The 24,473-nt window shown below is 37.8% G+C and overlaps 1 protein-coding gene across 4 annotated transcripts in view; it reads left to right on the top strand.

Annotated features, from left to right (window-relative positions):
* LOC102687049 (SUMO specific peptidase 7) overlaps positions 1–23,378 on the top strand; it is a 37,680-nt gene extending 14,302 nt beyond the window's left edge. For all 4 annotated transcript variants that reach the window (XM_015364429.2, XM_015364428.2, XM_015364425.2 and 1 more), the window contains 18 exons: positions 65–171; positions 2,243–2,391; positions 2,822–3,173; positions 4,532–4,680; positions 6,578–6,712; positions 9,038–9,071; positions 10,295–10,486; positions 12,288–12,556; positions 14,726–14,856; positions 15,294–15,410; positions 16,076–16,195; positions 17,226–17,318; positions 18,117–18,322; positions 19,774–19,838; positions 20,195–20,238; positions 20,774–20,842; positions 21,842–21,989; positions 22,896–23,378. In XM_015364429.2, coding sequence (XP_015219915.2) covers positions 65–171; positions 2,243–2,391; positions 2,822–3,173; positions 4,532–4,680; positions 6,578–6,712; positions 9,038–9,071; positions 10,295–10,486; positions 12,288–12,556; positions 14,726–14,856; positions 15,294–15,410; positions 16,076–16,195; positions 17,226–17,318; positions 18,117–18,322; positions 19,774–19,838; positions 20,195–20,238; positions 20,774–20,842; positions 21,842–21,989; positions 22,896–23,030 — 2,515 coding nt within the window. In that variant the 3' untranslated portion in view covers positions 23,031–23,378. The remainder of the gene's footprint in view (positions 1–64; positions 172–2,242; positions 2,392–2,821; positions 3,174–4,531; positions 4,681–6,577; positions 6,713–9,037; positions 9,072–10,294; positions 10,487–12,287; positions 12,557–14,725; positions 14,857–15,293; positions 15,411–16,075; positions 16,196–17,225; positions 17,319–18,116; positions 18,323–19,773; positions 19,839–20,194; positions 20,239–20,773; positions 20,843–21,841; positions 21,990–22,895) is intronic.
* Positions 23,379–24,473: the final 1,095 nt, after the last annotated feature.

The following is a 24,473-nucleotide window of genomic DNA, read 5'->3' as shown; positions in this document are numbered from 1 at the left end:
CCTCTTCCTTGCTCCCTTTCCACTAATGAAGTGCTTTGAATAAACTGAGGATCCTTTGTTTCAGTGGGTGGCCCAAGAGAACATCTGATTCTTCGTTGCTGCAGCCGAGTGAGAACTTGACAAAGACCCGTCTTTCTGTGCCCTTGAGGGGAACCGAAGTGGAATCAAAAGGTTAGAACTCAAGTTCCAGCGGATTTACATCTTTAATGCTGTGGCACGCAGTGTCCGTTGAAATTAAAGGATTGATCTTTTTTTTTTTTCCAGGATACTTCAAATGTGTTATGGGCAAGTGGTTGAGTTTTTCATTCGCCTCAGCCATGAAATGTTTTCAGTGTGTAGTACAATTGATGCAGTTGCAGTATATACCAGGAATTTCAAGGATAAGAGTATTATTTAAAATTAGGATCTGTTTGTTTTGCTTTAAAGCCATGAGCTAAAATGATCTGGGAGAAATGAAGACAACTGCACACACAATGGTAGACTTGCACTGCCCAACGTTTGGTTTTGATTTGGATTGCAAAACTAGACCATTTCAAGACATCAGGCCACAGTGCCTGGCTTTCAACTGGCAGCTGGTGGCAACTCCTTGTCCGGCTCTTATTAGCCGCTCTAGAGAATATTTTTCAGTGGTTGATTCTCTGGTGAAAACATCATCTTGTTTTCAGATTCCATGAAAAATATGGAGTGTTGTAATTATGGCATTTTTCTTCTGCACACACAATGGATTTGGGGCCATATTAATAAAATGAATACTGTATATAGTGTTACATTTGCAATAATTTTGATAAAATTGTGAAACAGGCTTCTAAATTTACAGATCAGAAAGAAAATTTAAACAAGTCTTCAGCGCTCTTGAATTAGCGCTCCGGAAAGTTATATCTGTCACTCATTGATTTGTTTTCTCACTGGAGAAAAATTGAGCATTTTAATGGAGCGATAAAGGCTATATGAACACAGTTGTTATACACTGAAATCTGCATGTGTAAATCTTGTAGGTAGGAAGTTTTCTGAACAAGGTCCCTGTTCAGAAAGGCAATTATGTATATTTAAAGTACATACATTTGTTTTGGGATTTTCAGCAAAACATTAAAAAAAATACAGAACATTTACGCTTTTAAATAATTTCTATGGCAAGATGTCTATATTTTTATAACAAGATGTTGCCCATGACTGGTTATTGTTTCACTTTGTTGAATTAGCACATGACAGCCATACAAACGAAAAAATTCAGTTAGAAAAAAAAAAAGTGGACCGGAGCCTGACCTAGATAATCAAGTTTTAAATAAAAGGAAATTGTGGTCTATAAAAATCATGTATGAAACTCATTTATATTGCAAGTGCTTGTTCTTTAGCATATTTTCTGTTTTTGTTGTGCTTGCTTGAGGCGGTTGGCACTTGAGGCACTAACCCTAACCTTCCCCCAGACCTTTTTAAAATGAAATGGAAAGATCCTTGTCATTTTCCTGGCAAACAATCTGAGGTAGCTTGGACAAATTAAGCTTAACTTTATTGACCTGTTAAATCTCAGCAGATCCTGGTTTAATGATGTGTGCTTGTTCTGTGACATGTTGTCGTCCGAGTGATGCATCCCATGTCGCATGAGGTTTTGCACTAAAGCCTTGTCTTGAATTAATTTAATGAAGGAATAATTTTAGCTCATCTCAGATTTGTATCTTTCATCAGCATTAATCAGATATTAGTACAGATAAGTTTAGATATTAAAATCATGTGTTTGCAGAACACATGCCAGGTTTAACATATGAAACCTTAAGCTTTGAAAGAGTTTGAGGTATTCTTTCTACAGGACATGCGAAACCCAGGTCAAAGAGTCATTGTCTTGACATTTGTTGTCTATTATAGGCAGTTTTCATAAGAATAATTGTTACCTTACCTGAACATTAAGCTTTTAAATAAACCTCCTTACTTTAGAATTTAAATTCAGATGTTAAAAATTGGAAATCCCCATTATCTTCTGTGGGCATACTTATTTACACCTTATGTTTTGTATTTTTAAAATATAAATGTAAATTACTCTCTCAGTAGGTTTCCTTCTTTGTAAGTTAGCAAAAGATAATTCTTACCAGATACTCAGAAATAAGACCTTTAATACAAAGGCTGAATGACAATCTGATCTGAGCAGTTCAGTCAGTATTACCTTGCAAAGATCTTATTTCATGTCTTATATTCCCGCTTGGGTTCTCTGATATTTCAAAGTTTAAACATACCGTTTGTGATTTTTCAGATTCGCTACCAAGTTGCAGAGTGGCTCGGAGATTGATTGAGAATAATAATAGAGTAAAGAATGAGGCACAGGATCCAGCAGACGCAAAAAAGTCCCTCTCGGAGAGCAACAGGAAGAGAAAGACAGGTGTGGAAACGGAGGAGCCCCAGGTAAAGATGTTTGTCAGAGCTAAATCCTAAATATCAGTTACCTTCATAGTTGAAGTTCTTAAAGGAAATTGTGTGAAGTATTTAGTTTTTCATGTCTACCTTTATTTGTTGTCTTCTTTTTTAAACGTTACGTCTCAATAATTCACATTAATACTGTACCGCACATTAGCTACATTAAACTTTGAGGATTAGTTTTCTTTTAAGTATTTTTATTCACATTATAATACATATCCTCATACAGTCTAATACATTCTAAATACATTGATCTCAGATTGCTACCAACATTTCCAGGTTCATGCTACACTTTGGGCTATTCTGCCTGTTTGTGTTTTGGCCTACATCATTTTTTCCCTTGAGGTGTAATTCCTCTTTAGTCACCACTGTCCAAAAATTTAACAAAACACTTATTTTATAATTTGTCTTTTTGTAGGGGGAGAATAGAAATGATTCTCTAGTACCTCGTGGTGGCAATCAGACCGCAGACAGTATTGAGAACTGCCAGACCCCAGGCAGGAGAGCTGTTCTGGAACAGACATGTCAAGTTTCTAGCTCTGCAAAGAAGCTCTGTCTGCGAAGGTCAGGCAATAGTGTGACTCCTGAAAGCCCAACAGGGCAGAAGACAGATCCCGTACAGAGTAACAGCACAGAGACCAGTACCCAGGCTGGAGAGAAGCCCCCCTGCAGTGACCAGCCTGAGCAGAGGACTGAGGAAAGGGAAATGAGTGTGAGAACACGTCACTCTGCCTCCAGATCAAAGTCCCCGCCTGCTCCCAGCGAGCCAAGTAAGTGCAGGTTGACAGGACAGGCAGGATCTGAAGGAGCTTCAGATTCACGTTCATGGATTAATCGGGAAATTGGTGTGATGAATAGTGTGGGTACTTACATGCAGTTACTTGTTCTCTTCTAATTAAGAATGTTTGTTGTTTAGGTGTCAAGTTTTCAAATATACATTTCTGAACTGAATGTTACCCTGTAGAGTTACTTGTTTGAGTTATTGAATTTGTATTGAACCCTCATCCTCACAAGGCTCGTTACCAAGTAGACAGGGTGGATGGTGTCTTTAATGTGTATCAGGCACATTATTTGTAGTAGTTTGTGCTTTTTTGTTTGGAGCATCGGTATAATCTTAACAACAAGTCTAATAAAACGTTTCATAGTGGCATGTAATTGGAGCACAATTCAAATATATTGCTTCAATCAAAGTAGAAAAAATGTGCACAATTGACGTTTTAATCCGAGTCTGTATAAATGTCAGTTTTAAAAGTTACTTGAAGATAATGAAGAAAAATTGTAATTGTTCATGACTGAGCCCTGCTGCTCCTTCCTGCTGTAGATCAGATGTACTACCTCAGGGTGATTGGGATTATTTCCACCTGTGACTTTTCCCAAAGCCCATCAAAGCATCCTGCCACAGACGGGCACCCTGTGATGCTGTGGCTTGCAGAACATGCCTGCAAAAGTACACATTTCCTCTTGTTGGAGTTGTGGTCTCTACAGAGCAGATGAAGCACAGTACAGAGCTACATCTTGAGCAGAGTTGCTGGATGTGCTGCTTTGTTATCTGGACACCTGCCTTTTTTTAATACATAATAAGGATATAAAACTCTTTCATAGATCTGCCACTGTCTAAAATTGGAAGCTGTGTGCCTAAATTCCCTTGTTTGAGCCGTGAATGTGAATAAATAGCATCAAAATAGGTATTTTTGATGTAAGGATTAGTTTAGATTCAAAAAGATTCTAAATTTCACAGTTCTGTAAAAGTTCAAGTTGACCATCTGAGCTACTGAACTGAAAAAGAATAGTTCTACAATTTTTCATATCACTGGTTCCCTTCTTGCATTTCTGTTCCCTTCCGAAATATAACTTTTCTACCTGAATCCCTTCCCCCCCGCCTCCTTGTTTTAAACCTTTCTTACCAGTGTAGAATTAGACCAAATCACAGAACATTTTTAAACACTTAATAGGTTTATTCCATGCTGAATACTTGTTCCTTTGAAGCCTACGCATGTGGACGCAGCTACCCACCTGAACTACATTTTTAAACACTTAATGGACACGGTCCCCCAGTGTGTAAGCGTGCACGTGACTGCAAGGGATCCACATGGTTTCTGCACTAAAAGAGTGTTTCTGTGTGTCTCAGTCGTTCTCTCCAGTGATGAAGAAGAGGGGAACAGCTGCACCCCTGAGTCCACCACCTCTCTGACCCCAGCTACTAAGCAGCTTCGGACAAGTAACAGTGAGATGGAAGAGAAGGAAAGGCAAAAAGACGTCAGAGAGTTGGAGTACCAGGTACACCAATAATCATAAATTGTTTTTTTATATAGCGCCTTTAAAAGTGGCTCTTCGAAGCACTTCGAAGCAGAACAGCAACGAAAAAAAGACATTGAGAGGAGATAGTAGAATGGGGTATGGAATACTTGTAGGAAATCAAAAGGGCACGCAGAACCAGTTAAATTAAATAATGAAATCCCTTATGAAAAAGAAGGTTTTTACAAGACTCCAGTATTGATGCAAGATTCATTACTGTACCAATGGCTGCTGTTAAAAATCCCATTTCCTATGAAACTTAGATGCTAGAAATGATTGTCAGATTGTCAGCTCATTGGCATGTTGCATAGTGCCCCTAGGAACTAGCCCGAGTTAACGGTGTTCTGTCGAGGGTGGGGAGATGATGCTCAAATCACTGGCAAGCCTGGACGTACTTGTAAAGCTTCTAGCAGTGTCTTTCTTGCTTGAAGGCAGTCCCCCATTCAGCTGCCATAGAACACGTTCAACATCAGAAGCCCTTGCACACATAGTATATTGACTTTCAAGAGTGTTTTGTTGAGTTAGAGATGACTTGAATCTTGATCACTGAACTTGGGCTGCAATTAAAAAGTGTTTCACAGTTGTTAGATTAATGGTTATTAATCAAAAACCTGTTTCACTACTTTGTTTTGAAGGTATGCAAGGTTGTAAGCCTTGCAGTTCTTTAAATTGTATTTTATAAAAATAATTCCCTCTGCTCTATCATATTGGAGTCATCCACAACATCTAAAAAGGTTCATTATTGCAGTACATTTCTGTCTGTATTTAGTTTCTGTCTGTGTCTCGGAAGTGAGTAGCAGTTTGTATCTGAAGGTACAAGTTGAACTTCTCTATTCCACCTAGAAACAGGTCCTTAGAAACTGACAGGTATAAAATGAGAGAATTAGCAGAACCATGGGAGGTCAGTATTGTAGTGAGCAAACTCTTTTTATTTAATTTTGTTGCGACACTCCTGTATGATGGGATACATCCTCTATAAGCCTACTCTACTCTAGCTGAGGCTTGTCAACATTCTTCATTGCTTTTTGCTGTTACACAGTTTCGGTGTTTTGCCACAAGAATTTTTTTTTGTCCTACCATCTTGCCTGAAATACTAACGCCTTCGTTCAGAGAAAACTTTTCAGTACACTGCTTTTCCTTTCCTTCAATATCTTATGAACTCTCACACTTTTTTTACTTTCGTTTTTGAAAAAATAACTCATTTTGCTCATTCAGATCATCTACTGTACATTGTAACACACTAGGCACATACAGATGTGCCATTTCTGATTTTTGCAGTAATTGCATTTTTTTTGCTGTATTCATATTGACACATGCTTAAGATTTAGTAACGTTGCCAACACCTTCGCAATCACAAATCACTAATCACATAATGTGCATCTCATTGTGGGAGTCTTGACAGTGTCTTGGCTGTGGTAAAGAGGCAGGTGGCATAGTTAACTAGGGGTGATGTAATTACCGGAGCTTGGTGGAACATGTACCTAATAGTATTCAGCTATTGCTTGTAATTATTCTTTAGTGAGGTAAAAAGGTCTTTGTGTTATAATAAAGGGAGTTGTGTGGAATCAAATAGGATTGGTATTGACACATCTAGAAAGAAAATGTTATAAGTTAATAAATAAAAAGTAGGCAATAAAAATGGTCTTGTGCCCTTTGCACTATCGACAGGATATTATGGTCTCTGAAAGGAGAAGCAGACCTCTGAGGAAAAAAAATAGTTTGAATGAGGGGTGGTGGTATTTGTTTTTGGAGAAAATGTGAACAGCGAAAAGAAATCCTGGTTATCATTCGGACATGCTCCGTCCAAAGATCTATGTCCTGTTTTATATATTTGTTTTAAAAAGCTCTGACACTTTGAATTTCTTGATCTCTGCTTCAGAAATTGGATGAAGAAATTTCCCTGGGTGAGAAGTCTGCAGAGTCGGATGAAAAGGAGAGGGGTCTCTATGTGGAACTGAAGTTTTCTGAATTTCACTTTGGGAAAATAAAAGGAGAGCCCCATGGCTGTCTTCAAGTAAGTGCATTTTTCAGTGACCTGAGCTGCTGTATTGTGAGGCCAGCAGCAAAGGTCATGTTGTGTCCACCACCCCCCTTGATACCACCTGTTGATACCTTCCCCTTTCTTGGAGTGGTAACAGCGAGTTGTAACTATACACAGGTTATAGCTAGAAAATTATCTAGATATTTTATGTAGGTGAATATCTTTTGTGTAGTTTGTTTCAGACACAGAAAACAACCTGAAACTTAAAATTGCATCTATTCACTGTCGGCATGCAAACCCACAGTGCCAAAAGAAAGCTTGTGCACTCCTTAGGATGGTTCATATAACTGTTTATTTAAGACCTAAAATGTAATTATGTTTTTATTCAAAAAGTCTTAATAAAACACAAAACTAACCTGATTAAACATGATTAAACACCATTTAACCAAACTGCAGGCTATTAAAAAATGAATGCACAAAAAGTATGCATTATATAAGCAAGAAAACAGTAGTGTTTTTTTCCAGCCTGTTATATTTTACATAGTATATTCTGTATAACAGGCACAGTCAGATTTCTGTTTATATCACATGGATAAAAACAGTGCAGTAGTTGAAAATTGAACTGAACAGGGTTTCTTCTCTGTTTTGTAGTTCTGTATTTCCATGCCTTCTTCCAGACTTTTTTTATTGCCCAAACGTACAGTTCTTTTGCAGTTTATTTTAATACATGACATCTGTTTTTCCAGTGTTGCTTTATTACGCCCGTATTGGTGCAGGTCTGTGTGTGTATATATATACAGATTCACAGACTGTAGCCTTAAATATGCTAAGCAACAACACATAGTAAATGAAAAATCAAAATAGCTGTTAACATTTTGTCTGTAAAGTGCCAAAACATATTTTACAGTTAAATAAAAACACTCTTAACGGTCTCAGAATTGCACATATTGTTCTGTATAAAAAAATACAGAAACAGCAATGAAGAATCTCAGACCTGGCCACAGCAAACTGGCTGAGAATGCAAGAGGCTGTTTGTCTAGAGATTTTTAAGATTTTTTGGAAAAGCCTATTTTCTTTCTCCTTAGACCATGACGACTTCAAATAAGACTATATTTTCTTTTCTTTTTAATGAGAAGTGAGGAAATACTGCTTACGCAATGAAAAAAGACAGACACATTTTTACAACCTCTTATTGTTATGAACATCTTTCCAAAACACCTTGCGTTGGGATCTGAACGTTTCTATTTCTAATGCAAAACAGGGATCTGACACTCTCACAATCCGTTTGTAATCTGCCTGTTGTGCCCACAGCTTTAACGCGCCAGATTTTGGAGAAATGTTCATAATGCCTTTTGTGTTTGCTGCTTTGTGCGCTAAAGAAAATTCCAGCTAGTAGGTGGTCTACACATCTGAAACTTTTAGGGTTATTGCAGTAGTGGCACTTAAAAAGAGGCTCATTAACACTATTATTCATCTGCTAACCAGCGTCTTGGAGGTGTTCACGAAAGAGCAATGCAGAATCATTGCTGAAATCCCCAGTAATGTTTTTGCATTGCTCTTATGCACATAAGGGCAATTTGTATCTGCTGCGGAATTGCAGAGCAAGGTTCTTCCTATTAGTAAGTAATTTCACATCACGTCTCCTCACAGTTTTTAGATTTCAGAATCTTTTTTCATATTCTCCTCCCAGACGTAGGTGCTGCCAAAGGGCCTAAAGACATATTCACAGATAATTCAAGCCTTGTACTTCTGCACCTTCTGTACGTCTTGTCAACTACACCTTTGAAGCAAACAAAAGCTCATTCTAATTGGTATCATCTAGATAAAACAGATCATCACAACAGGCGACTTTGTTATACTAAAGAATTAATGGGGGAGCTAAGCAAGGACAAAGTGTTTCCAGCAAATACAGGCTCGGAATGCTATAGTCGGTCGAGAATGAATTCCAAGATGTGCCTTACCTGCTGCACATCAATGCATACCACAGTCCAGAGCAAATCCTTGGCTTGCTCAAAACCCAATTAGACTGATTGATGGTCAGTGTTTCTTACAAGCAGTCACTCCCGTGAGAGCATTGTGCATACTTTTATTCTCCTGGTTCCATTTTCTTTTTATTGCTTATATCCATATTAAATAATACAGAGTTATAAGGGAACTTTGATGCAAGAATGCACCTTCTTCCCTGGCTAATAGTCTCCTGCTGTGATATTTTTTTGTGAGGTTCCCGCACTCATGTTTCCCATATATTTACCCAGTAATCAAGAATCCTATTAAAAATGTAATTATTTTCATGCAGTAGTCATACCAAGTATGGCATTTTTGCTGACTTTATATTTTCTTTTTCTGTTTGTTTTATAGGTTACAGGAGAAAGTATCATAATACCACTGAAAGGTAATCTTTGTAAATTTTACAGTAATTTAACTATTCTAGACTGTAGAAATTTAGTTTGGGTGATCATTGAGTAATCTTTAATAAACATTGCCCAGTTTCTTCACAAACTGAAGTTGCTGGTTAGGACTTCTTGCTGGTCGACACCAGGCCTCCGCCACAGTGACCAGCTACTGTGTCTTTCAATATGTTATTTATTTTTACTCTTGGTCTTATTGGTTCTCTTTGCTTTTTTCATTTTTGTTCTCAAATTTTAAATCATTTAACAGTTATAGAGCTTATGTATCGTTTGACTGACAAGCAGGAGCTATACTAAACAGGGTAAAATAGTATATTTTCAAAATGAAAAATTCAGATATCTTGTTATTAACCTGTTTGACCTTAGAAAACGTATAACTACTAATAGACAGTACAAAGAGAAAAAGCAAACAGGCAGCAATCATTAATATTTTAGCTAGATGATCCAGTTCAGCTGTACCTTTTAGCAAATGTTTTTTTTGGTGCGCTGTTTTCCAAATTAGAACTTGACTTTACCACAAAACATATGCTTTCGTAAAGCAGTTTGATGAGTAAGAACCTATGTTCACATTTAATTTGTGCTAACAGTAATTCTATTTTAATAATAATTGAATACAGCATAACAGATTTGTTTCATGATATAATCCTTGAGATGCCATAACTGTGCACAGCTCATCAGTGTGCTTCAAAAAGTAGTGTAATATTATAGCATAATTTTTCTGTGTGTATCTCAGTGCCTGGCAAAATCAGCCAGCTACAGTACTGAGACTTAATAAAGAGGAACATGATCTATGCTGTCAGTCTGTGATAATAACAGCATTAATGAGTATATTAGTGACAGGACTCACAAGTAATCATGTGCTGCAGATTTGTTCTTTTATTATCCTTTTTTTACAATGTTGTTACTGTATTAGTTGTGAGATGTTTTTAGTTTCATTGGCTGATTTCAGTCATCTTTAATCTCTCAAATTTAGAGTACAGTTCCTTACATGTTCCCTTTTCACTTTACAGCACAAGAGGAGTTGCTTATCTTGGCATGTTGTATGCTTGTTTTGATATGCAGGGTGGCTGTTAATAAACTAGGATCAACACAAAGAACTGACAATTCCAGATAAGAAAAGAGAGTCCTGCATCTCATTTGCCAAAATACATTATCTTTCACAGCACCCCAATTCAGGTTTTTTAAGCACCGTCTTGTTTCACCCCAGACCCAGACAATCGAGGTGAGACCCTCTCTCTGACAGTGGTGCAGTCCGAACTGAGGAGGTACGGTGTGTGGCAGCGCAGCCCCGTGGGCGATGGCAGTGAGGCCTGCACGCTCATCTTTCTGTGGGTTTCCGAGGCTCAAGCACAACTTATCCAGAAGGAGTTATCTCCAGTTTATCCTGTCGAACAGGCAGGTAAGGCTTTGACGAATAACATTTTGCGTTCCATCTGTATTCTTTTTTGTGTAGTTTTTTTTATCTGCATTAGAAGTTAGTTTTTTCTAGGTGCAAAAAGTAATGATTTTAATCAACACAAGAGGAGCAAAAGATTTGACTTTGCCTCTGTTGGGTAATAAACATTACTTTGTGCTATTGGTATAATTGAAAGTAACTGGGCTTTGAGAGACATTGACCAGGGAATGAGAGAAGGTCTGCTTCAGTCATCAAACCAGTCCGGAGAAGCCAAAAAACTGGCTGCATGAGGCATCTGCCACATTGACCCAAGGCCGTCTCTTTCATCTTATTCAGCGGCAAAACCATTTACAGACTGCACCAGCTGTTCCATGAGAAATTCCAGGAAGACGTAACTCGCATATCAGTAGACTGACTGTAAACTTGCCATCGTGTCTACATGTTAACATGGGTAACATGGTGGTAACTGAGGTCTTGGCCACTGGTGATGATGGAGGGAACGCTGGAGTATTTTAATCATTTGGCAGACAAAAGGCAATGCTGTCTTCAGAGGGGCAACGGATGGCACTGTGAATCCAGCAGTAACTGGGAAAGGTTTCTCAAAGGTCTTTGTCTGAAAGAGGAGTCCGTGTTCTTACCTTGACAACATCTCAGTACCTTCACAGATCTAGTCCGTTTTTATGACACGGCAAGAAAGAAGCCATTACTGACAACCCGTACTTAAATCTTGTATGGGATACACTGCAGACATGTGGCAGAACATTTTATGGTCAGACAAGACAAAATTTGAACCTTTGGAGGCAGCATCATGTTAGGAGGGTGTCAGCAGGGACCGACTGAGGGAAAGCATCTGGCAATGAGGGATGACTGAGCAAAGTACAGCTGAATTGGAGAGAGAAACCTGCTTGAGTCACCTCAAGAATTCAAAGCTGTGTCGCAAATTTACATTTTATCACGACAATGATCTGACTCACAAGGCAAGAACCAAATTGGAATTGCTTTGGCAAGAAGTAAAGAGTAAATGTTCTTGATTGGCCCAAAGTCCTCCCTTAAATCCAATAGAATGTTCATGACCAGGCATGAAGATTGCCGACCATCAATGATCCCAACATAATTGTTAGAACAGGAGGAATTGTGCCAAGAAGAATGAAGAAAAATCATCCCATTGTGCAAAGCCAGTGCAGACCTATCCAAAAAGATTGAGAGCGGATACTGCCAAAAATGTTTCTACCAAGTACTGACATAGGAGATACAATACTTATGCAATTGGAAAATTGCACTTTTTCTAACTTCTTACAGGTTTTGCTGACATACAGCCTGGTTTGCAAATAAGTCTTCTTTTATCTTGACTGTATATAATAAAAACAGTTCATCTAAACCAAAATGTTACTGGTAATTAATCAAAATGCGATATATGTTGAATATGTGATTAATTTGCACCTCTTTCCTTTGTGTTTTTAGTTGCAAACATATTTAAAACATAACTTTGTTCTCTGTTCAATGCTGTGGGCCAACAGTAGCTCTTTATTTTTGTTCTCATAAACATCTGCCTTGCAATGATATATTGACAATCATTGTTAATCATCAAAAACGAGTTTAGCATCCTAAAGCCAAATCCTGTGTAACATTAGTGCTGAGTGCCTCCTCCTGAATAATAATAAATCATAAATATTCTTTTACATAATACCTTAAGAAAGAAAAAGAAAAATGTTTAGTGGACTGTCTAACAAATACTTCAAAACCTTTGCTCACTTATTAATAGCCAGTTCTCCTGTTGTCTTGTGTTCATGTTCTTGTTGGTCAGCTAAAGCCAGCGAGTTTGTGCTGCTGAAGCTGTGTGCAAAGGAAGATGAACAGCATTGCAAGCGTCTGGGCAAGCTGATGGGCTGGAGAGACGGGAGCTCGGAGCTGCTGGACCCCCTGTCTCAGTCTGAGGGCCTGTCTCTGCTCAGAAGGTTTGAAAGGAACAGCCCACTCTTGTCTGTCCTGAAACAGTGCGAGGCACAGAGAGCAGAACCAGAGGACCATCGTCCACAGAGCGGTCACACCCGCCATTCCCCAGCCTCTCCACAGGTGACTCCTGGTTTACTGGCTTGCTTTCTTTCTGCTCTTGCCCGTTTTCTTCATGTCTTCCTTTTTTGTCTAGACCAAGGCCCTCCCGCTGAACGTGGCACAAAAAATCGTTGATTTAATTCCTTCCTTCTATTTTCTAAGTGCTTCTTCCAGTTAAGGGTTGCGGGGGAGCCAGCTTGAGGGGGCACATGGCAGGATACGCCCTGGACAGGACGTCAGACACAAACACACAAAGACCATTAGATAGATAGATACTTTATTGATCCCGTGAGGGAAATTGCAGTGCAACAGCAGCTTAACACACACAACACAGCCACAGTGTAACGAATTATATAATAATAGTACAATACATACAATACAATACAAGAGTTACTCACAGTCCGGACACACAAGAGGAAACTAGAACAGAACAGTACACAGAAAATCGTATCACACGTATGAATATAAATATAGATGTAACCATAGATATAAATATAAATATAAATGTATTGCACAGGTCCCTGGCATATATTGCACAAAAGTGGTTGTAAACGGGAAAAAGAAAAAGAAAGAGAACAGATGTAGCAGTAGATGTGTATATGCGTTTAGTCCAGAAACAGGTCACTGTCGCTGTTGCCTCTGCCAAGACGCAAGGTGGATGCGTTGTACAGTCTTATGGCAGACGGCAAGAATGACCTCCTGTAGCGCTCCCTGTCGCACCGTGGATGAATCAGTCTATTGCTGAACGTGCTCTTCATTCATTAACAGCGCGCACAAACACACAAACTCACACCAGTTTTCCCAGAAGCGAACTTACCCACCAGTATGGCTTTGAACCGAGGGAGGAAATTGGAGCACACGAAGGAAACCCACGAGATCAAATAGAGAACATACAAACTCCACGCAGACAGCACCCCAGGGTTGAATTGAACCCAGGGCCCCAGCACTGCGTGGCAGCCATGCTGACCATTGTGCCACCCTTTGTTTTAGTTGTAAATTTTAATTTTCCATTTCGTAACAGAACATATTTATGGAGGCAAGAGTTTAGAAATGCTTTTGGGTCCTTTTGATTAGTGCTGGAATTAATGTTGGTTCTTTTCCCAGCCATCTGGAAAACTGGGATTGGTCCTCATCTATCAGTTAAAATCAGCAGCATCAGCTAGGGAGAAAATATTAACATTCCCTGTTTGATGAAACCAGGGGTAAACACCACTTATTATAAAGCCAGCTGGCACTGAGAAGAATAAGCCACCTCAGCCTGCTCATTAGGAGCTGGCTTTCTTTGTGATCTGTGGTTTGATTTTCTGTGGTCTTCAGGAGAGGCCATCAACAGGCATTAGGCACTAATTACAACAAATACTTTCAAAAGGGATGCAAATTATTGCATAACATTATTTATCCCCTAGTTAAATATAATCTTGCATTTTAAATAGAAATTCTCAAGGAAATAAATTACCATCATTCAGCTAAGGAAAATGTGATTAATAAAATAATCACATTTTATTGAAATTGGTAAAGATATCCTTTCACTTAATGAAAAAAATATTTAGTGCGTTGTTTGTGGATTGTTGTTTTGCAACATGAGCTTGAAGCAGTTGATAGACTCTGGTGCAGTGAGGGAACATGAAAAAAATGCTTTGGAAACGTAGTTGAAGAAATGCATCCATGAAACACATGCTTTGAATATTTATTTCAAGAAACGACATGGACTCTTTGCATTTCATTAGATAAGAAACCTTTTATGAATGCTAATATAGAAATAATATTTTGTTCTGTTTTGAAATAGAAAAATAAATGGTTATCCATTTTCATTGCCCTATTAGTGATGTCCTGTTATCCAAGGTTCGAGATGTGATAGGGAGGTCATTATTCCACATTTTGGTAAATTGAAGTTACTGAAATGGCTTTGCACCTGAAGGGCTGGCAAATGGGTGAATTCAGGCAAAAAGAGATGTATGAGGAGTTCAGTAGCTTTGTGCTGACGCAGATGTCTGAGGGAGGTGTGGAAATCGGCAGGAAGGTGAAACAAGGACAGTTATTGGAGATAACCGCCAGCATACAAACCTAAATATGTCTTTTTGAGTAGAGAGTAAAAGAATTCCAAGTGAATTGCAGCTTAAATGGTTATGAAATGAAAATTCAAAACAGTATTTGAGGTGGGAGTGAAACCTTGTGCTTGTGTACCTACAGGAGGGTGCCAGTCTGCCCAAGCCCTGCTATACCCTTTGTCACAACAGGGTAAATGACTCCTATTCAGTGTCTGTAGCTGCAAAGCCAGACAAGTGCTGGAGCCAACACAGTTACAGAGGACCACCTACAAGGTGAGATCGTCACTCAGAAAAGCTGAAAGTCTCTGCAAAGATCATGCCACCACCTTTCTCAGTGTAATTAAAGTCCTCATAGTCACTTGGTGTGAAATGTTAATTTAGGGAAAGGTTCTATTTTTAATGCTGAACCTTTTGATTGGGAATGCAGTATGATTTGGAGTTTAAAATGATTTGAATTGCTACCTCTTACTGTGTATCACATGAGTATTAAAACCGACCTAAGAAGTTGAAAGATGTATGATTTCCCAGTAACGGTCATAATACGGGTTACAGCTAATACTAACTGAAAAAAAAACATCCTTTACCACTGTGTCTGTCTATCTATCAATAGAAAGATAATGTTTTATATGACTTTATCTTCTTGTCATTGCTGTAGGTTTTATTTTAAAATAATTTATATGAATGCACAAGGCCTGTCGTCCCTTTGGCAGGTTAATTCTTTACCCTCCACCCCCATCCAAAGGAGGGATTGCTGTCACCTCTGAGGATCTAGAATGCCTGGACAACGGAGAGTTTCTGAATGACGTCATAATCGACTTTTATCTCAAGTAAATACAACACTTTCCAAGAGCGTTCTTTTTCTGTGGTGCATCACTGACTTGATGACTCCACAGAAATATGTTTGATTCAGAGATCAGGTTAATTTGAATATTCTTATCTTCCTTTCATCTACACAGAAGCTGTTCTTTGAAAGTCGTTATCTTAAAACAACAAGTTTGCATGAATCAATTTGCCACCCTAGACGTCTTACAAAAAGAGTTGAAGCCTTTCAATAAGTGCATATGAAAATATATGTGAGGGTCAGTACAAAAATAATATTTTTTATTTTAACGATAATTAAGTAGAGCAAAAGGTATTGCCTTGGTTTTAACCCTTATACATCCAGTTTTAAGGGGATATATTGTATGTATTGTAGTTCAGGTGGGTAGCTGCGTCAGCATGCGTAGGCTGCAAAGGAACAAGTAATAGGTTTATTCCATGCTGAAAAAAAGAAGAAGAAAGAGAACACAACGTTTCGGCCGTGGAGCCTTCTTCAGGTGTGAGAGAGACAGGGCAGTAGGATAACATACATATTGTATGTATGTTATTTATCTGTGTTCTAGAACTACTACATCTTTTCACAGAATTGAAACTGGATTCATTTTTGCTGTTGTACTGTTTGTAACATCTTTGAGTTCGGGTGTGATTGCATATATTTCTTCCTTCTTGTCAGATATTTAATGCTTGAGAAGGCACCAAAAGAGGTGACAGGGCGTGCACACGTCTTTAGCAGTTTCTTCTACAAGCAGCTCACCCGGAAAGACACCCCCAATGAAGAGATGGCCAACATTTCGTAAGCAGCAGACCCCAACTTCTCAGCTTTGAGGAGCTGGTTTTTTTATATCAAGTGCTTGAGCTACTTCCTTGTACAGTTGCTCATAAATATGTGTATCTGCGTATTGCACAAGAATGCATATATAAAATGTATGTAAACATTGTGTAGCTAGGACATTGTAGGTGTAGGTAGGAGCATCTAACTTACTCACTAGAGAGCTGTTTGGTGATACCCTGAGATGGGCTTAAAGGGTAATTAAGAGACATGAGAGTCTGATGAACGTTCTCCTGCTGGCTGCTGGAAACATCTGGCTCTTTATTAAATTTGTATTTATCTTGGGACTCAGCAGGGAAAACCGTCAAATATTGTTGAAGGAATTTGTTTTCCCTGTTGTGTTCTTGGCTATCACTACCTCTTTAGTTTGAGTGTTTATTCTAATAGAAGTCAGTGGCATATGGTGAAAAGGTATACAGTTAATAACTGATTGCTTAAAAAAAACTTGGATTCTTTCAGAAAGGTGTGGAGATTGCTCTGATTGACTAACAGTTGAAACCACACTGGGAATACGTGGTATCAGTTTAGCCAATTTGCCCACTCATGTAGCTACCACACAGTCCACTATTGGCGCAGATGTAGGCAGACACCTGCACTGACATATAGCATACTAATATGCAGGATTTATAATACAAGTGTTTTAATATTTGATAAGTCATCATGTTTCATAGTTGTGAAATCAGATAGGTCATTTAAATTAAAGGATCGTTTGAAAAAAGCATGTGTATAATTGGAATTTTATTATCTGTGGAGTTTTAAATGTGTTTAGGCCAGCCTGATCATATTTGGTTTCTTTTCAGTAACATTGCTTTGACTTTCTTAGTCGTCTTTGCATTCAGTGTAAGAATCACTACTGCTGGCTGTAGTTCTGATGTTTGATGCAGTTCAGTTAATTGAAAGGGTAATCTTGATTGTAAATTACAAATCTGGTCTGCAGCTAATCCTCTTCCTTAAATGTACAGTTTAATTACAGGTATATACTGTTTTTCTCCAGGGCTCAGCACCGGAGACACCACAGAGTTAAGACTTGGACTCGGCATATTGACATCTTCACCAAAGATTTTTTGTTTGTGCCCGTCAATCAAAAGTAAGTATTTCTTCTTTGAAGCCGTGTACAGAGACAGTACATAATCTGTCAGTTGTGAGAGCTAAAATAGTATAGCATCCAGAATGGTGAATTTCAGCTCTGCTCCTCTATGTCATAGCTGGAAAGAGAACAGTTACATGTGTTTCTCCTTGTTCATTCTTAACATACAATGAAGAGGTGAAGCTGGAACCCTGTAGCACAATATCATCATTTTTATTTTGTTTTTCACATTTCCGTGAAATGTGTTCCATCTTACTTATTTATTTTATTTATTTATTATTTAGCTTGTTGATCTGGCTATCTCATCCAGCCCTTTTGTTCAGGATGAGAGGGAAGCTGCTTTAACAGAATAGCTTTTACAGAATATTTTCCAAGATCCTGTTCTACTATTGCTCTTAGGATAGTTCTCTAGGGTGTGTGATTTTAAATACTCAGGTAAGAATGTAATATATGACTACAGTTGCTAACATGTTTTGATACATTCCATCTCCATCAGTTTTCTTTGCACATTTATTAAGAATTGTATTAGTTGCTGATCTTCTTTTATGACATTTTGTCTCTTCTTATTGAATCCTTGTTCACTTCAGACAGTGGTAATTTGTGGTCAATCAATTAGTTTAAGACAGTGTGAATACTAATCTCTGTAAGGGGTAGTAAATAAAACCATCACAAACCTATACACATACATGCAAACCAGCGGCAATATTGATCTTGAAAACATTTGCAAAAACATGACAAACGGCCATTGTCTGGGTTTTTGGGTTCGGTGTGCTGAGTTTCTGGTGCTGATGCTTTCAGGGCTCACTGGTACCTGGCTGTGATCTGCTTCCCTTGGCTAGAGGAGCTGCGACACGAGGGATGGAAAGGTCAGGCAGCCCACACGACTGGAGTGAACAGAACCTGCCGGGCCCGGACTGGGCCACATGCATCTGGGTCTCACAGGATAAACGGCTTCTCAAACACAGCCTCCGTGGAGGGCAGCAAAGACTGTGAAGAGGAAAAAGGTAGGAAGTCGACAGTTATTTTCTATTCCACTGTATTTGTTCATCAGCTGTGTCCATCACATGTTTTTAGGTTTGTCATGACCCCTGTCTTAACCTCTATAGAGATATATATATATAGGATACACATATAAGGTAAATACAGAAGACTGGGATACATAATGAATATACAAATATTTTGATTTACGAATTCCTAAATTATTAGTGTTGGAAAGAGCGGTAGTCTTGTATTGTACTGGATTGAGTGTAGTTGTTAACTTTGTAAATATAGACATGGCCTCATTTCTGCATAGTAAAGTTCTGTGTGTTCTGAAATCAGTGAATGGGATTTTTTTATTGGAGTATTAAAAGACTTCCAACAGCTGGATTCACTTGAATCTTTACTTTTTATTGTTCCTTTGGCGTGGCACATGTTCTTCCTGCGTTAAAGCTTGTAAAAGAGGTCGTTCTGTACTGTTCTGTAGGTATTGACAAAGAAACAGTGTTGAAAGAACAATATACACTAGGAATTAAGAAATGTTTTTTTTATGTTTAAAGATGGATAAGAATGACTCAATCAGTAAATTCTGTAATGGTTCTAACAATATTACATTTCTTGTTTTATATACAGTGAAAACATTGAGAACACAAAAAAGTCATTAAAAGTATAGATACCAGAAAACTATTGCCAAATTAAAAGAGACAACTGAGATAAGTTTGGTATGAGTTATTTCCAGCCTGTTGATCTTTACATGTAGGATTTTTATAAGATATTGTTGCATGTTTCTGTTTTCACATTTATTATAGTTATCCCTTCAGATAAGTGTTATTTATTTTGTAGTCAGTTTTGTCTTGCATACTTCATTAGACATTTCAGACATATTTTTATAAAATGTTTCTCCTTTATTGTACTTAAAGATTGTCATAGACAGGTCCAGTCAGAAAATGTCTCTTGTAACAAGACAGCACTTATCACAAGTCACTTAAATTTGAAAGCTGGCTAGAATTTGGCACCAATGAGAAAAGACCATTTTTACTGGAGCAATGCGTTTCTTTCCCTGCTCGAAACTTGTCACTTACAGAGACCGAACTATTTCAGAAGCTATTAAAATATATGTTATTTATCTTGTATTTTCAAATAAAGATTGCAATATTCTAGATGTTCAAGGGAAAAGACGACCAAAATAATGCTGAGAGTCTTTGTTTCAGTATGTTAGTTAAGAAACAGATTATGGTAAAATTATTTTAAAAAGCTACCGGGAAATGTTATGATTTAATTTGACTGGCTAAATAAGGTTAGAATTCCCTAGCAACATTCAAAAAAGTTGTAGTTGTGAATTTATTTAGAAAGGCCTTATGTCTGAATCGTTTATCCATTAAAAAGCTTGTAACCAGAACATGAGTAAAGGCTTAAGCATAAACTTGAATCTGAAAACAAATAGTTTGTTTTTGTTGCTGACTTTTTGTTTTTGCAGGTAAAACAGAAATTTACAAAAGGGGATTGTCAGCTTCATGTTTGCAAAATCTTCACCGTCTTCCGGTAATGCTTAACCTCTGTGTGTTTAAGACTGTTATTTTAAGAATTTATAGTTCACATTAGTTTAATTCACTAATATTCCATATTATACTATTTATGAAAATATACTATAAACATAGTATTAAATAAATAACAATGCATTGAAACAGATAAGATTGTAAGTTAATTCTCATTTACAGTGTATCCTGTTTATTGGTTTAAAGGGTTACTGTTACTGCCAAATGGAAATAAAAATTCCCTGTAAGGTATAATTATTGAAGGGACTAGATAAAATACTCTTGTGGTTTTGTGTTTTTCTGCCCTGTGATGAATTACAATTTTAAGAAACCCATTGTTTTGTGCTCTTGTCTGTTTTGTAGGAGTGTACGCAAAAGACCTGTCAAAGAGATAAAGTGTGTAGGAGGTGAGAAAAAAGGTTTACATCCTAATAATAAATTGAGATCATATATTGAGTACCAGTATAAGAGCCTCCTAATATTTTGTAATTATTGTAAGCTTTTGTTTTTGATTTTCAGTGGGAATGAATTAAAGATGCGATTCAAAATGTTCCCCACATCTAAATTAAACATCTTATTGTACATCTGAATTGTACAAACAACGATCTTGTAACTGGTTGCTTAAATGTTTTTAATAACACTAAATTGACATAGAAGGTTTGCAAATTAGGTGAAAAACAGCAAACTAGTAACTAGTACAAGCAGGAATACCACTACAGTACATGCTAATGTTATTGAAAGAAATTTGTCAGACTTGATTACATTACAGTTGTATTTATATTCCATTTTAATTTCCACCATTTTGTTTTTTTTTGTTGGAATTTAATCCTTAATAGGAAAGGCAATGTGGAATGTGGTTATTTTTAGTGAATGTTTTATTTTTAGACGTGCTCTTCGATGTCTCAGAACTGCAAAAATGTCTCTTCTGCATTTATCATTTAGACCTTGCATTCTTATTATGGATTCTCTGAAGCTGTCGTCACACGATCGCACGGTGAAACTCTTGCAAGAGTGAGTACACTTCATGTTGTCCCAAAAAAGAAAAATTTGAAAAAAAAAGTTTTTAAACAATGTACATTCTCACTTTTTTTAGGAAAAACTCGGTGGGTTGTTGCTTGTTAATTAAGTCAGTTATTTTCTGTCTGTTCTCATGCTGCAGGAGCAGATTGACTTGCGTCTAAGATTATTTAATTTGTGTTGACAAGAATGATCTCTTCCAGCATCCTTGTCCTTACGTTTGTCCTGGAGAGCCTCAGTTCAGCAAGTCTTGTCAGTCCCCCATGTCTAGTGGTCTTTTCAGCAAGATTTAACAGAACTCTGGTCCTCTGGGGGTAGTTTCTGTTGTAGTGATTTCTAAATCCTAACGTTGATCCAGAACACAGTTAAATTGTTCTGTGTTTTTTTTAAACTAATGATTTAATGTCTGTCTATAAACCTTGCTGGATTAGGGTTCTCCAGGAGCTGAATTAGAGACCCCTGTCCTAAAATGGACCTGAATTAAATGCTTTGGTTCAGATTGTTGCTCTACATGAAAAGCAATAAAACATCAGTATGATGCATGTAAATGTGGAGGATGAGATTGGAACTTAATTAAATTGTTTTTGTTTTTACTTGAGATTTGGTGGCTCTTTCTCTGTTTGTTTACTGTGATCAACAAGATGATACAAGGTAGTCAATATTCAGCCTATCTAAAGCTGAGGAACTTTGTTCAAGCTGAGAATCTTTGTTCAAGATGTCATTGTTACATTTCCAAAGGGAGCGAATGCTACTTTAGTGCTTGTCTAGATTGAGATGTTCTTATTTATTAAGAAATATTCAGTCAGTCTTTCCATGTTCTATCAGTAGACCTTGAATATTGAATCAAGTCTGGTCATTTACTGCAGTGAATACACCTGTGTAGGTTTCCTTATTCCAGCTATTTGGGAAAGCTGAAAAGACAAGCGGTCCGGAGTTGATTTTTCTTTTCTTCAGCTCCGTTGTGAACTCTATTCTGTGTCTGCTCTGTGTCAGGTACCTGCAGGTAGAGTGGGAGGTGAGGAGAGGCACGCCCAGGGAGTTCACCTCGCAGGTGGAGGGCTGCCACTGCAGCGTTCCCTTGCAGAACAACAGCAGCGACTGCGGCATTTACCTGCTTCAGTACGTGGAGAGCTTCCTCCAGGTAATCTCAGGCTTCACTGTGCGGAAGCTACCGCTAACTGATTAGTTAGAGCAAAAACCAACTTTTACTCGTCTTGGAGGAAGCTCTAATTTTATATGAAATACTTTCTAAGGGCTAGACAGCAGCTTCTTCAACTCATTCACTGCCTGCCAGGACAAAAGTTAGCCAATGTCTGAGTGCTCTGCACTATGCTTGGCGATTTTTGTCAGCAGAACACCCATGCTTTATGAATTGTAGATCTTATATCAAATCAGTTGTTGCAAGTGTTTACCATTTATATAAATATGCTGGAGCATTGAAATCTTTTATTTTCTTGTAACTCACATGATCGCTGGTAAAGGGATATGTCACAGTCTTATGAATTTAAATGATGGCATCTGTAGTGATGAAATGTGCAATTTTACTGAGCAGAAATTTTATTGCATGTGCAGTTCAGCTTTGTTACAACACTACTGCGGGGATCAATTATATAGCAACATGTGTGGCACAGGAAGTAGAAATGACTCCTGCAGTCCTGCAAAATCTTGCCCAGTGCATACACACCTGTCCACTAGTGTTGGCTTCTTACACTGTCATTTAAGTTTTCAAAAGTGGATTGACATCTGCTACTTGATTTTAATAATGTGAAATGCTGATAATAAACATTGTTTAAGAAAATTGTTTTGGTGGTCAGTATATCTAGCCCCTTTGAAAGTGGTGGTTGCAGTCAAGAATAAAATATTTTGCCTATATTGAAACTGCATTTTTCACATTGCAATTTAAGTGGGCAGTTGCTAACTTTAAAAAGTTAGCTACATATTTGCAAAACAGAATGGAACATGCGGCACATAATGACTTCCATGAAGTTCTGAAAGCCACCCCGTGTGTCACATCAGTGTTAATCGAAGTCTGTACTTTTGCTCCCAGGATCCTGTAGTCCACTTTGATTTCCCTCTACTGCTGGAGCAGTGGTTTCCTCGCCAGGAGGTGAACAGGAAGCGGGATGAGATTAGAGACTTGGTACTGCAGCTGTACAGCCAGCAGAAGAACGGCAGCCAGTGACCTCTGCAGCAGACGCTCACACAGACAGAGCACAGGGCTACAAGGAAGCTACTGTGCAAATACAACCCAGTGCAAAACAGGAAAATACTGTGGCCTCCAATAAGCTTAAAGTGGAACCAAAATCAAACCTAAATGATCCCAAACTGCAGTTCAGAATGCTTTAACTTATTGTGTTAATATTGTACATATCAAACCATTTTTCTCACTGGATTTTCCTTTTAAACTCTTTTTTTTCTCAGCTAAAATGATTGTCTTCATTTTGTTTTAATGTTTTTGTTACATTTTAAGTTAAAAGGCGCTGTAGTCGTTTAAAATACGTCCTACATTTAAATAAAAATGTAGCTAAAATCCCAGTGGGTTCTTTGAAATGTGAAAGTTCTCATTCACTGGCTCATAATATACTGGGTGGAATTTGTACAATGGGAGCTATATGATGTGTGAATATGGAGTGTTTTTCTCATTGGTATTATAATTATTTTTCCTAAGGTAGGTTCCCTAGTGCTCCTATGACAATTCCCAGAAATACTGGTATAATTAGAAACTGATCTGAACAAAAGGAAGCTACCTAGTGATAAATGATAAGTGCCTAGGTATCCAGTCATGTAAATATACAGTAAGTTGACAGAGAAATGAAGTGCTGGTGCTGACTGAATTGACATAACCACTTATTTGCGTTGAATGTTAAGACGTACCAACCACTATTTCCATTGCCTGAGTATGTTTTAGATTCACTGTTATAAGAGATCCTACCTGCTGTCAATAAAATGGATGGTAGGTTTCTATCAATGAAGTTCATTTTTTAAATGTCCATAAAAAAATAGAAAAGCTTTTGAACTAAGCACTTCTGAAAATTCAGTAGGTCAGGATTTTAAAGTTGAGTTGAGAGGATCTTACTGTACAATGACCAGGGGTTAACAGTCCCCTTTAACAATTTGCCTGTGACTTTATAGAGTACAGTATATGCTCTGTATATTAATGCACAAAAATAGTTTTAACATTAATTTTAAATGAGTACATAAAAAAATCATTGGCACAAAGATTTCATCTGTGAAGTTCTTTGTGCTAAAGAACATCTCCCCATATCATCGAACTTCCAGCACCCCATCGGTTGGCTTGATCAACACAACACTCAACGTAACACTGCCCAGCGCATCTCTTCACATCTGCCAGGGGCACAGCATTCACCAGTGACCGGAACCACAAGAGTGTCAGCCACTTCAGGCACTGGGACTCTTGGGGAAGGGACTCAAACTGGAGCTACTGAGGCAAACTGTAGTGTTTTCTCTAGGATAATACGTATTGTTTTATAGTTTAAATTTTACATTCACTGCATGTAATGCCTAGAAGCATACCTTTTGGTGTTCTGGGAAGTAAAACAAAGTGAAATAAATACCAGTCCAAACGTGGAAAGACGTTCAGCCCTGTAGAGTTTACGTTGGTACG

This window comes from Lepisosteus oculatus, chromosome 15, assembly GCF_040954835.1.
Source record: "Lepisosteus oculatus isolate fLepOcu1 chromosome 15, fLepOcu1.hap2, whole genome shotgun sequence".
NCBI lineage: Eukaryota > Metazoa > Chordata > Actinopteri > Semionotiformes > Lepisosteidae > Lepisosteus > Lepisosteus oculatus.
Note: the sequence above shows the minus strand (reverse complement) of the source record. Positions and strands in the feature narration are given on the sequence as shown.